The 14832-nt window shown below is 48.7% G+C and overlaps 1 protein-coding gene across 1 annotated transcript in view; it reads right to left on the reverse strand.

Annotated features, from left to right (window-relative positions):
• The window catches only part of YAP1 (Yes1 associated transcriptional regulator), a 113492-nt gene that overhangs the window by 29852 nt on the left and 68808 nt on the right, over nt 1-14832 (reverse strand). Inside the window, exon 4 of the mRNA XM_077769754.1 lies at nt 4143-4256. Within this exon, the coding sequence (XP_077625880.1) occupies nt 4143-4256 (114 nt within the window). The remainder of the gene's footprint in view (nt 1-4142; nt 4257-14832) is intronic.

The raw sequence follows: 14832 nt of genomic DNA on the forward strand, positions 1-14832 counted from the left end.
CATCTCAGAGGAACTCCTATTTGGAGCAATATCCTTCTCTCTCCCACCGCTAGCATTCTGTCTAGAGCACACCCGTGTTGGTGGTGCAGGGAGTCGAGGACGACGGAGCGGCTCCGTGGGCGAGGCGGGGTGCTGAGCACTCCCCCGCACCAGAACACCACTTCTCTCTGCCCAGCGACACCTTGACAAACGCTGTTAGAGGAATTATAAATTTCTTTCCAGGGCCAAATTTGGGGAGGTCTTTCTGTTAAATTTTTTTCATTAGCAACAGTTCTTCTTATGTAAAATACGATGAATTATCTCTTTCTCTCCCCTAAGTAGTTAGGAACACAGTCTACAACCCAACATGTATAATTTAGGATGGCCAGGAAAGATTTAAAAGAGGATAAGAAAAAAAATGCTTTAATGAACAATTATCCAGACACTTGCTTCAGTAAAAATTCAAATGGCCAGATGTTGACGTTCTATCCATTCAAGACTCCACTCACGGAGATATGGTTTAGTGTCCACGGCCTTCGGTGGATGCTTCCGTCTCACTAAAGCAGACTTAGGTATTTAGGGGGTCATCAGATACACCTTCATCAAGAGTAAAGTACCACTTCACTTATTACCACAGCTATCAAGAATACTTGGTATTAAAAAGAAAAAGTTAATGTATACCTAAAAAGTTAAAATTTTTAATAAACCTCTCATCTCAAAAGATTTAACCCTGATTAAGAATGACTAACTTGTGGTTCTGAGTCTTAATAAATGATCTCTTTTTCCTTTCTTTAGTTATTATTATTTTAGGAAATTCTCACACTCTTATACACACACAACGCGTGCGCGCGCCCCAAGTTTTGGGAAACTGAAACAAAGGACCAAAATCAACATCTGGGTTTTAACTACCTTTGACATTTCCATGCACAGAATTTCTATGCACAGAACTGTTAGGAATTAAAGACTATTTTGTTTTTTGCCATACTAGATGGTTCATTAAATCATTTAAGACTCCAAAGATAGATTTTTTAACCCAAATCTCTGGTTCCAGTATCTACACCAACATGTTTTTATTCCAGTGGTGCCCTCAGCACTTATTTCCAGAAACACAGATTCCTGACACTATTTAATATGTCCTGTTATATAAATAATAAGGACAGTAATGTCACATAAAAGAGGGGTTCACAGATTATTAGTGTTTTGGAGATCTTTCATTTTAAAAAACAGAAATTATATTTTTGTGTGTTTTCATTATGGCTTTTACCAGACACTATTCATAGGACTATTACATAACAAGGAAATGTTTAAAACTTGAGACTCTTCATGTTCACAATGTTTACATATTTAAAATCTCCAGGAAAGAGTGATTATATGAAGTAATGTAGTGGCCTACATAATATTCAAGCACCAATTTAAATACAGGATCAAAATTCCCAATGGGATTCCTTAAAAACAAAACCCCTCCTTTACTCAAAACCAATAAATATCAGGGAATCCTTATTGCCAGTCATGTCACTTCATGATTTGTTACAAATTACTACTAAATTCGCTAAAATAACAAGTGTCAATATATAGTTTTTAAATGTTAAACAAGAAAATCAGATAAAAGAAAAGCAATCCACAAATTACTCTTCAATTTCCTAAAATTATATGGATGATTTATTAACTTTATGCAGGAAGGAGGATTGATAAATTATTCTAAAATGTTAAGAGGCTGGTGTCTGAAGGAGGAGAGGGACATCAAGCTTACAAAGAGGTGGATCCTTCCATTCCAAAATGTCAGAGGAGAAGGTTAACTTGACATGGGTAAATAATACAGATTTGGGGACTACAGGAAACCAAACATCACAACCATGAAAACAAGAATCCACCATTTGTGTATGCACAGCTCAAAGGGTCAGAAAGAGGACAGTCTGTATTTTTTTGGCAGGTAAAACCCACTACCCCCTTGAATCTCGGCCTTCACGTGCTGAGCAGCTCACAGCCTGACTCTATCCGCCATCACCCCAGACCAGGGAAGCCCCCGCCCCCAGTCACACTCGAGCTCTGACTGAAAAGGTCTGGAACAGATTAAAAGTCAGGCCACAAAATAAAAAGCTTTGGCAGGTCGTCAAGCCTGTCTGGAAGACACCACACAGTGGGCCCAAACAGGGAAACTACGGGCAGGAAGAGAATTTTATGGAACTTCTCTTTGGCTTGTGTGTGCATGTGTGTGCGTGTGCTGAGGGCAGGCTAGGAGAGCTGTTTGTAGTGCTTACTCACAACAGAAGACCAAGCTCTGTGTGTAATTAATGGGTCTACTTAGGGTCACAGTCAAGTTGTTTTATTTTACTATTTTAACTGAAAATTACACAAAAAAACAAACCAAAAAGAAACAACTTTGTCCCAATTCCTGATTTCTGGAGTTAGCTAAGAGTTAATTATCATCTTTCATAACCTTATGTTAGGGGGAAAAAAATTCCACACACCACTTAAAAAAAAGTCACCAAAATGTGGACAAGCTGAATCCATTTCATTAAATATGACTTAAGGAAACATGGCTGTTGTTGCTCCAGTCCATACAAATGGCAATATTTATCAAATTTTCTACCTTACTTGGTTTCCTATTTCAACCACAAGGCTTATTCAAGTATTAAATAAAATCTGAAGTTGCAAATTATTAACATGCCATATCCCTTTTTTAACACCCAAATAGACCTTGAAGCTCAAAAGTCTAGCATTAAGCCCAGCTGGCCATCAGCGAGCAGGACCGCCCGTGCCCCGGCCCACCTCTACCTCCCGTGAGCAGGGCCCACCGGCCGCCGCTGCCCCGTCAGCGCGGGGACACCCACACGCCGGAGTCTTTACAGGCGTCCATACAGACGCAACAGAACTGTTCATAATGTTTCTGAGGGGGAAGGAATTCTATCCAAGCAGCTCTGGGCATAGTTTTCCTTTTTCTGTTTTCCCCCCAGGACTGTGTTTTGAAGGCATTCACAGAGTTAATTCCCCTTTCCCGTAAGAGCCCACAGTTGTTGTTAGGTCAAACCCCGTAAAGCTTCAAAGGCTCCGCGCCCCTCAGTCTGACCTACTCAGTGATCTGCACATTGTTTTCATTTAGCAACATCCAGTCCAAGACGAAAACTTCAAAACCACAATGCTTTGCCCCTTTTTAGATTCATTTTTCCGTGGCTTTGGAAGAGGGCTCAGAAACCCCAAAGGGGGAACAGAACACAGGAAAAACATGGGTAAAAAGGCACTCAAGAGCTCGTATATGATCATCAGAATGTGATGTGTGCATTTGTGAGGGGGTGTTCCTTTGTGCAGACGGTGATTTAGAGGAGAATATGCCTTTGTTTTGTTTTGTTTTAAGTATTTAAAAAAATTTTTTTAACGTTTATTTATGTTTGAGACAGAGAGAGACAGAGCACGAGCTGGAGGGGGTCAGAGAGAGAGGGAGACACAATCTGAAGCAGCTCCAGGCTCTGAGCTCTCAGCACAGAGCCCGACGTGGGGCTCGAACCCACGAACTGTGAGATCATGACTTGAGCCGAAGTCGGACGCTTAACCGACTGAGGCCCCTGGGCATCCCTAGGAGAATATGCCTTTGCTTTTGTTTCCTAAATAAATAAACTAAGGAGCCTTCCTTACACAAAAGAATGCCAGCTAGAGCAAGAAGAGAGAACATGCGTTCGCTGGCGTCTCCCCAGGGGCGGCCCCAGCCCAGTGGAGGACAGAAGACTGGACAGCCTCCAGGACAGGACGCCGCTCACTGCAGATGCGCAGCAGCAGAAGCGGGGCCAGCACACGGCGCGGCGTCCCAGGGTTCAGAGCAGTGGGACACCTGACTCTTACGGAGCCTGGAAAGGCCATCTTACATGCGACGTCTGTGTCCCTCGAAGCGTGAAAGGGACAGGACCCCGGCTGGTGAGCTGCCACGACCCGCTCCCCACCCCCAAGCGCGGAGCCCGAGCAGTGGAGCGGACTCGCACACCCGCGTGTGGCAGGGCGCGGGGAACGTATGTGAGGAGGTGCACGAACAGTATGGGAGAAGCTCGCCGGGCAGTCCTCCTGCTTAACACCAGAAAGTAGTGCGATTTTATTTTAGGGGATCTTCCCAAATTCACATACACACACACACAGTTATCACAAATATCTAAAAAGGTTTTGAGATGAACCTTTACCAAAGCGAGGGTCAAGCCTTGGGTCTAGCCAAGAGGTGGTCTTGTTCTTATGGTTTATATAGTAGATTTCTCCATCCTGAGTCATGGCTTGTTCCCATCCGTCAGGCAGAGGACCTATAGATACAGAAAGAAAAAAAAAAATCACGGTTGGTTTTTATTTGGTACAACCTAAAAAACATGGGGGGGTGCATATTTAAAAAGAAAATAACAATTTATTAAAAGAGAATTGGGGCGCCTGGGTGGCTCAGTCGGTTAAGCGTCCGACTTTCGCTTGGGTCATGATCTCGCGGTTCGTGGGTTCGAGCCCCGCATCGGGCTCTGTGCTGACTGCCAGCTCAGAGCCTGGAGCCTGTTTCAGTCTGTGACTCCCTCTCTCTCTGACCCTCCCCTGCTCACGCTGTCTCTCTCTGTCTCCTAGAAATAAATAAAACATTTAAAAAAAAAAAAAAAGAATTGAGCACATGTACAGGAAAGTAAATCTACATCCTGATTCTTCTTCACTTCTTAAAAGAAACTACTAATTAACAAAGGACTGCAAGGGTTTTCCGCGTGGGATGTGCACACAGGGCTCTTATGCGAGGGGCCCTGGAGCCCACGAAGTGTGGAGAAAAGCTACCGCTTAAGCCCCCCAGAAACAGCTGGGGGAGCTGGGGGAGGCAGAGGCCAGAGTCCGTGCTGGGAACGCGGAGGTAAATGTGCCCCTGTGAAAGGGATGGACAGAAAGCAGCACCCAAGAGATTCTGGTACCTCCGTGAGGGTAGGAAGCTTCGGGGCGGCTGTGGGGGCTCCAGCAGGAAGAAGGAAGCCCAGGGTAGAGCTGCAGGTTCCAGCACACCGCTGTGCCCTCCTGCACGCCCACCCGGGATCCGGGGACGCGAGTGCACCGCTGTGCCCTCCTGCACGCCCACCCGGGATCCGGGGACGCGAGTGCACCGCTGTGCCCTCCTGCACGCCCACCCGGGATCCGGGGATGCGAGTGCACCGCTGTGCCCTCCTGCACGCCCACCCGGGATCCGGGGACGCGAGTGTCCGGTGGGAAAAGGAGTCAGAGCACACGCCTGGAATTCTGTGAGGTGCAGGTGCAGATGGGTAGAACGGAGGGCTGGCTGTGTGCCGAGTGGTTGGTGTGCGTGAGCTCCCCAAACCCCCACAGCCACGGAGAGCCACGCAGTGGTGTGGACCCCGCTCCAGTGGGGACACTGAACCATGACAGGGCTCCATATGCTACCACATCGCACAGCTCGCTTGTATCCAAGCTGACACTCCACCCCAAGGCCCGAATCTTCTTTTCCTCCATGTCCCACCGCGGGCAGGTGCGGGCCAGCCATTGGAGTGACCCTTCTGAGGGGCTCCAGGCACCCCGACCACCTCCTGCAGGCCCATCGGTCTCACGTCAGAAACTGGGTGCTGATGGGAATGGACTCACTCCCAGAACCCCCCACCTCTGCCTGCCTGGGGCACCGAGTGCTGGCCACGTCCGGGGCTGCAACGTGCTGGGCGGGCCGTGGGTACCAGCGGGGGAGTGGGAAGCAAGGCCGGTGAACACTGCAGCTCCAACCACTTTTCTCAGAGGCACTCTGTCGGGTGGGCTGAACGCCGCGACGGGGAGAGCAGAATGCCACACCTGAACCCTGATGCCCGAGTTTACCCTTACTCAGGAAGAGGGCGCAGTGGCAAATAGCTCTTGAAAAACAAGGGGCTGAACAAGGGGTCGACATCCTAAGATCCTGAGCCACGGAGACGGGAACAAGTCTGCAGCGGGGCGGGTGGTTTCCGACGCCTCCACCAACAGACCCCGCCACAGCCCCCAAGCCTGCCTCCACCTCCCTGAAGGCGCCTCTGCCTTCGCTGTCGGTTATCACTCTCTACCAAGAGCAGTGCCCTGGACACGCACTCCCCTCCAGCCTGCAGGTGACACTGCATTCTCTCAGTCTGCTCTGGTGCATCGCTAACAGCTCCGCCACCCAGAGGCAGCAGCTCTTTCTTCACGGCTACAGAGCCTCCTTCTCAGAGCCCGACTGGTCACCACGGCCCGTTTCCAGGGTCTTCTATCAAACAGCCACCAGGGTCTCCTCCTTCAAATGTCACCCCTTCCAATGAGCCTTCCCCGAGGACCCCAGGGGAAAACAGGTTAGTTTTCTCTTCTAGGCTGTGTTCACGTGTACAGGACAGAGCTGCAACGACCTGTCTGCATGTCTGTCCCGGCAGCGGCCGGCTCACCCGCCCTTCAGTGCCCAAGCTGGCAGTCCCCGCGCAGTCAATACGTGAGGAAGAACGGAGGCCCTCCTTTGAACCTTTTGAACTTTCCATAAAGGAGCTTAAAATCATGTAGTGCATATATTTCAATTAATAGGTCTGTAAACAGAAAAATGACATTATTAAATCCAGTACTTTTGCTTCTTAAACTTTTTGTTCAGAAATGTATTCATTTTTACAGCTCTTTTTTTCCATGTTAACGATTATAGAAATGCAAAATGGAAATAGCCTAAAGGGGGGCGCCTGGGTGGCTCAGTCGGTTAAGCGTCCGACTTTGGCGCGGGTCGTGATCTCACGGTTTGTAGGTTCGAGCCCCACATTGGCTCTGTGCTGACAGCTCAGAGCCCGGAACCTGTCTTCGGATTCTGTGTCTCCCTCTCTCTCTCCCCCTTCCCGCCCTAAGCTCTGTGTCTCTCTGTCTCAAAAATACAATTAAACTTTAAAAAAAAAAAAAAAAAAGGATAAATGTTTACAAGACCAGTGCTCTAACCCCTGAGCTATAGGGCCTCGCTAAAAAGGATAAATGTTTAAAAAAAAACCATAAGGGTTGCCTGGGGGGCTCAGTTGGTCGAGCCGACAACTCTGGATTTTGGCACAGGTCACGAGTTCACAGTTCATGGAGCTCAAGGCCTGTGTCAGGTGTCGGGCTTCACATGGACAGCATGGAGCCTGCTTTGGATTCTCTCCCCCGTCTCTCTGCCCCTGCCCTGCTAGCTCTCTCAAAAATAAATTTAAAAAAGAAAAATAAAGGAAAGAAAAAGCCTAAGTTTTTTGTGTTCTATTCCCCAGGGAAAAAACAACTTCAGTTACGTGCTACATTCTGGACTTCTTCCTCATGCGTGTGTGGGTAACACACATACACACACAGATGTCGTGCTCTACCTACTTGCTTTACTCAGTACATTATGGGCATCTCTTCTTGACACAACACATAGATCTTTTTCTTTTTAATGCTTCATATATCTCAGAGATGCTGTGGGTTCCGTTCCAGACACTACAATAAAGTAAGCCAAATGAATTTTTTGGTTTCTTAGTGCACATCAAGTTATGTTTACATGTGTGTAATAGTATTATGTCTGACAAAAATAACAACATGCATACCTTAATTAAAAAATATTTATAGCTAAAAAAGAAAGGTAACCATCAGCTGAGCTTCGAGCAAGCTGTAATCTTTCTGCTGGCGGAGGTTGCCTCGGCGAGGACGGCTGCTGACTGGTCAGTGTGCTCAGCGTAGCAGTGCAAGTTCTCAAAATAAGACAACAATGAAGTTTGCGGCATCAACGGACTCTTCCTTTCATGAGTGATTTCTCTGCGGCACAGGAGGCTGTCTGACAGCACCTTACACACAGCATAAGTTCTGCGGACAGCAGGGTCCATCCTCTCAAACCCTCTGTTGCTACATTAACTAAGTTCATGTCCGATTCTGAATCCTGTGTTACCATCTCAACAGACTTCACAGCATCACCACTGGAGTAGATTCCATCTCAGGAAACCACCCTCCGCTCATGTGCAGGAACCGACTCTTCACTCACTTGCCCACGAGGCTGCACATCAGTCCGTCTTCAGGCTCCACTTCTGATTCGAGCGCTCTCGCTGTTCCTACCACATCTGCAGTGATGTCCTCCCGGAAGTTCTGCACCTTCGCATCGTCCCCCAGAATCAACGTCTTCCAAACTCACGTTAATGTTGATGTTATGACTTCTTCCCATGAATCACGATTATTCTTAAAGCCATCTAGAATGGTGAACACTTTCCAGGGATTTTCAGTTTACTTTGCCCAGATCCAATCTGAAGAATCACTGCCTGGGGCGCCTGGGTGGCTCAGTCGGTTAAGCGTCTGACTTCGGCTCAGGTCATGATCTCATGGTTCGTGGGTTTGAACCCTGTGTCGGGCTCTGTGCTGACAGCTCGGAGCCTGGAGCCTGCTTCAGATTCTGTGTCTCCCTCTCTCTCTGCCCCTCCTCACACTGGCTCTCTCTCTCTCTGTCTCTCTCACAAATAAATTTAAAAAAAAAGAAGAAGAAGAAGAAGAAGAAGAATCACTGCCTATAGCCTTGTGAAACGGATTTCTTAAATAGTAAGACTTGAAAGTGGAAATGACCCCTGGATCCATGGGCTGCAGGCATGAAGACAACGTTCGTGCTGTTGGACACCTCCATCAGGGCTCCTGGGGGACCAGGTGAGGCATCAAGGAGCAGTAATCATTTGGAAGAAATCCTTTTTCTGAGCAGTAGGTCTCCACTGCGGACTTAAAATACTCCGTAAACCATGCTGTACAGAGTTGTGCTGCCAGCCAGGCTTGGCTGCTCTGCTTCTAGAGCAGCAGCAGAGCAACGTAACTGTGAAAGGCCCTAACAATTTCCGGAGTGGTAAATGAGCACTGGCCGCGACGGATGGTCACCAGCGGCCTCAGTCCCTAACGAGGGAGTTTGTCCTGTGAAGCCAGCCGCTGACTTCTCCTCTCTGGCTATCTTCTTTCAATAGACGGCCGCTTCATCTACGGTGAAAATGTGTTTTCCAGTGCAGCCCCTTCATCAAAGATCTCGGCTGGATCTTCCACATCACCTGCTGCAGCTTCTACATCAGCACTGGCCACTTCACCTGCCCTTTTCTGTCGTGACACGATTTCCTTCCTTAAACCTCCTGAACCAACAACCTCCGTACACTCAGGCCTTTCTTCTGCAGCTTCCTCACACCTGTCCGCCTTCCCGGAACTGAGAGTCAGAGCCTTGCTCTGGGTTAGGCTTCGCCTCGCAGGAACACTGGGAGTGGTCTGATCCGAGTGGAGGCTGTTTGGCTTTCCTGTTTGGGGGTTCACTGGAAGAGCATTTTTCAGGTCCTTCAAGAACTCTGTATTCACAACTTGGCTGACTGGCGCAAGGGCCCCGGCTGCTGGCCTGTCTCAGCTTTCACGTGCCTTCCTCACTGACTCGCTCACCTCCAGCTTCTGACTTAACATGACAGACGTGTGACTCTGCCCTTCAACTGCATACTGGGAGGCCACCGCAGGGGCACTGATGGACCCAATGTGCACAGTGATGTGTCTCACGGAGGAGGAGGCCCGAGGGGGGACGGCCCATCAGTGGAGCAAATACAACACAGATAGGGTTTACTGCCTGCAGCTGCCAGCTTACGAGTGCATGGTTCACGGCTCCTAAAACGGTTCTAACAGTAACATCAAATATCATAAATTATAGATCGCTATAACAAATATAATAATGAAAACGTGTGAAACATTGTGAGACCTGCCAAAATGTGACAGAGACACGACGTGAGCAAATGCTGCCAGGAAAACGCGCTGACAGACTTGATGGGTGCAGGGTCGACACAAACCTTCAGTGTATAAAAACACAGCATGGGAGAAGCCCCATGAAGGAGAACACATTAAAGTGAGGTGTGCCTGCCTTAGAATTCACTCCCCCTTTCACGTGTTAGAGGCCACGGGTGTTGGTCAATTCTGACAGTGCAACGCTCCACCGCTGGGGGGCAGCTTCAGCAGCGCCGGTGAGGACACGGTCACACAGATGGAACAGGGACATTCGGAGACGTCACCCACCCAAGGTCGACAGTAAACTTGCTCAAGGTAAAGATCTGAACGCAGGTCTCAGACTTGAGAGCTTCTGCTTTGAAACTGTACAATATGCTGCTGCCCAAAGATACATATGCCCCAAACCTTATGCACATGTTTCCATACATTAAATCTGCAAAATAGAAATAGTGACTTTATCCCTTTATATCCAAGTTTAAATCATTAAGTGTTTATCATATTTGTTACATATAAATGTTATTTGTTATATGTAAATCAGTTAAGTATTTAGTATTTCACTAAAAACAACAAACTTCAAAAATAAAGTTCAGGAAACTTCTCACTGATATCGTTCTTATGCACCATCAACAGTCAAAATTGAACCTCTAATGGCCCTCATTTCAGACACGAAGGTACAAAGGAGAAACAATCCCAGTGCAAACAGAGTACTGACTGCTGCCGATCCCCACACATTTTTCTACTTGATGAAGGTGCAAGCACTGGGGCGCAGTCAGTTAGTGGCCGACTTCAGCTCAGGTAATGAATGATCTCATGGTTTTTGAGCTGGAGCCCCACATCAGTCTCAGTGCTGACAGCATGAAGCCCACTTCACATCCTCTGTCTCCCTCTCTGCCCCTCCCCACACATGTGCTCTGTCTCTCAAAAATAAACATTAAAAAAATTTATTAAAAAATTATAGTTAATTTTTAAGCATGCTACTAAGTATGCAAAACAGAAAAGACAATAATGCTTTATATTCTCATCTGTGTATTTCATTTAACACTCTGGATAAATATAATGTTATTTGGAAAGAGACAGCTCAAAATAGGATACAAAGAAAGGTACTAATAAAAGGCAAATAGGTAGAAGAAGAAAGATTACTTTTAAATAGTGTTGTACCACAACTGAATCTTAGTAGCAGAAAAAGAAAATGAAGAACTAGATCTTCAACCTTATATGTGAATGAAAGGAAGCAATATATTGGGGCGCTTGGGTAGCTCAGTCAGTTGAGCGTCTGATTCCTGATTTCGGCTCAGCTCATGATCCCAGAGTCATGGGATCGAGCCCCAGGTTGGGCTCCATGCTGAGCAAGGAGTCTACTTGGGATTCTCTTTCGTTCTTCCTCTACCCCTCAAATATATACAGATACATAGACAGATCTGGACTATATACACACAAAAAAAGAATTTTTAGTTAAGTAGTCCTCAGAAGAAATCCAGTGACTTCTTAATGCAGGATCCTAAGTCATTCTGCTAAACTAATAAGCTAACTATTGAATAACCATGAAATGCACAGAAAGCAAGTGACTGAGTCACTGGTTACACAGGCTCCTAAGAGTTTGATTCAAACATGTGTTTGGCCTACCCTGAGGACAGAGTAAGGTCCTAGGTCTAAAGGGAAATCTGGGCTTCCCACAAAACCACATTCTTAAGACCACAGGGACTGATGAAAATAAATTTAGAATGATCTTTGAGTTCAATTAATATTCTGATTTAATGTTATACATACTATAATTTCTCCAATATGGAGTGTATGAAATGAAGCAAATATAAGTTGAAAAATTTTATTTACATCAGATGATCTTAAATTTGTGATCAAAATCACCCGGAAGGCTTACTAAAACATGTGTTGCTGAGCCCTGCCCTTAGAAGTCCAGGTTCAGAAGGTCTGCCCGTAAGGTGCTGATGTGGTGGCCTGGGGTCACTTACAACTGCTGAGAACTGGTCAGCCAGCACCTCCACACGACAAGCAACCACTGGCAATTGGCATGGCATCAGCCGGCACCTCCACACCCCAAGAGTCCATAGGCAGGCAGCCGTGGGGTCAGCCGGCACCTCCACACCCCAAGAGTCCATAGGCAGGCAGCCGTGGGGTCAGCCGGCACCTCCACACCCCAAGAGTCCATAGGCAGGCAGCCGTGGAGTCAGCCAGCACCTCCACACAAGCGTCCAGCAGCAGGCGCCGTGGGCAGCTCAGAACCCAAGCCATCAAGCCCTGCAGGTCTGGGAAGGCACCACCTCTGCCAGGAGAGGGTGATGCAAGTGGCTATGTCCACCAGGACAGGTTATGAGCGGTGCTCTTCCTTTAAAAACCTGAAAAACCTGAATGGGTCAAGCAACTTAAGGAGAGGCAGCGGCCAGCCCTTCTGTCCTGTGATGACTACATGGGACTGAAGAGCAGGGACCCCCGGAGGGAGAGGAGATGAGGCCCCTGGATTCTCACCGCTGACTCAGCCTCACACCTGGTCTGGCTGAGAACGCTTGGCGGTCCTGGTGGACGTGAAGAGCCCTGATCACCTGGTTCTATCTGGTTGTGTGTTTCCGTCTGGGCCAGACTGGGAAGTGTCTGCACACAGCAGTGTCCGTTTTTGTGCACACAGTGCATTTTTCTACTCTACTGTCTAGCAGAGGGCTCTCTACTCAGGGGAATAAATGTCTGAAACTGATCAAAATGGAATTCAATTAAAATCCTTTATTTACACTTATGAAACAAAATGCTTTTCTTGTGTAAGTTCCACCTCTCCAATATCTGGCGCGACTTAACCCGAAGACACAGAGGGAGTTACCGAGGCCCTACTACACCCAGGCGCGGTTCGGGGTCCTGACACGTACAGCCGTTAGCGGACCAGTCCCTGCCTCGTGGAGCTTCCATTCCAGCCAGCAGGACAGACAGACAGGGACAGAACAGTGCTGGCTAGCGAGTGCAGTGAGCAAATAGAGCAACGTGGATGCAAAACACCTGGAAAGGGCCTTTTAGACACGTGGGCCAACAGGGATGCTTACAGGAAGCAGAGAGTCCGCCGAGTCACCAGGAAGCAGAGAGTCCGCCGAGTCACGAGCCGGCCGGGAGCATCCCACCCAGGGAGGCGGTGGAGGGCAGAGGTACCTGGGGCACGGTTCTGAGGGTCAAGCCTTGACTGAACAGCTTTCATCATTCCTACCAGGAGAGCGCTGAGTGGCTAACACCTTACGAGGATTACCAGTGCTCAAGGGGGATCCCAATTCTCCAAGCTCAGGGAGAACCTCGAGGCAAGTCGGGACAGACAATAAACATTCTCATGCTAAGTCATGTTCACATGCACTAAAGACAGGCCCTCAGATGTGGGGAAGGTATGGGAGCTTTCCAAGGCTGACCTATCACATCTGACCACCACACCGAAGTCTTTTGGGAAAGAGGAAATAAAAACAATAAGACCCTATTTCAAGAAGGTAGAGATAAAGAGGTCAGCATTTTAATAAGATGTAAAGAGGGTGAGAAATTTATTTTATTTTTTAAAGTAAGCTCTACACCCAACTCACAACCCTGAAGACCAAGACTGGCATGCTCCAGCGACCAAGCCAGCCGGGGACCCCAAAGCAGAGAAACTCAAATGGGGTGAGCAAGGAAGAGTGGTGGGCTAGGTAAAGCAACTCCCCATTTACCCCTGGGAAAAATAAAATTTTAGGTAGAATTTACTACTGATTGAATGATAACGTATCTACTACAGCAATACAACTTCCTGCAGTATTTTAGGAACAAATAACACACTCCAGATCATAACACGGACGGTAACTCCACATCCACTTCTGCACGAGCCATGAGTGCCATATGCCATGTCCTATCGAATGAGAAAGTCTGGCTAAGCCACCCCCACGCTGGCAGAGCAAACTGTCCCTCCCGCCTGCCCCGCGATTCAGGAACAAAGCTGTCACAAGTTTACTAAACACACCCTGATGAGTGGTTCAAAGTACAGAACTATCAAGAAGTCGTCTCCTCAGAATGGAGGAGGAGGTGCTGGAAAAGACACCGTGGCCTCTACCAGGAACGTGCTGAGCAGTGTGAGTCCCGGGTGCTGGTCTCCTGCGCTGAGGACGACGCGGGGCACTTGAAGCGCTTTCCAGGTGCAGATTAACTCCTTTACCAGCCCCACAGCAGAGCTATTGATTCCCCACCTTCCAGACGAGGCGGCTAGGCACGCACACGCTGCCAGCACTAGCCACACGTGGTCCTCTGCAGGCGCCAGGGCCGCGCACACGATGGACCCCACCTTCCAGACTTTGCCAGAGGCACCAGCCTCTCTTCTCCACCAAGTGGACACAGACACTTTACAAAACATGTTTGCATATTCTGAGTGGATTCTATTTTTTTTTAATGTTTATTTTTGAGAGAAAGACAGACAGAGACAGCTCACTTGAGGGAGGAGCAGAGAGAGGGAGACAGAACCCGAAGCAGGCTCCAGGTTCCAAGCTGTCACAGAGCTGGATGCAGGGCTCAAACTCACGAACCAAAAGATCAGGACCCGGGACAAAGCTGGATGCTTGATCGACTGAGCCCCCCAGGCGCCCCTGGATTCTACTTTAAAGCAGCAGCTGCACTTGCCCCTCAAACCACAGTGGCACGCACACGTTCACATCTCCCGGACGGGGCGGCACGGTAGCCGCAGCCTCCCAGCTGGCCCTGAGCCCGTGTGGTGGCTCACACCTGCTCAGAGGCAACGCCATCCTGCCCCACCTGCTCGGAGGCAAGGGCTCTCCGCCTCGGGCCTCCTGACAAGGGACACGCGCTCACATCTTCACTGGGTCACTGAAGGCGCTGCCTGGCCTCCTCACACCCCTCCGCACCTCTCCCAAGGGGGAAGGCCACCTCCTCCTGAGGGCCTCGCCGGCAGGTGACTTCCTCTCCCACAGCACCTGGGATGTGCTGTCTCTGGCAACAAGAGGACTCCACCACGCTGGTCACCTTGCGATCCATCCCACGTGAGTCCCGTCAGCTGCTTGCCTGCCTGTCCACTCCCGTCTCTGCGGGGCTCAGGAGGGCCTTGCACGGCTCCCCTCCATGCACGTCCCCGGCGCACCCTCACCCTGTCTCCTCCCAGCCTCCACTGTTTTTGTCCACTGAAATTCTACTCTGTCCCCAGACTGCATCTCT

This window comes from Crocuta crocuta, unplaced genomic scaffold (genome assembly GCF_008692635.1).
Source record: "Crocuta crocuta isolate KB4526 unplaced genomic scaffold, BGI_CrCroc_1.0 scaffold80, whole genome shotgun sequence".
NCBI lineage: Eukaryota > Metazoa > Chordata > Mammalia > Carnivora > Hyaenidae > Crocuta > Crocuta crocuta.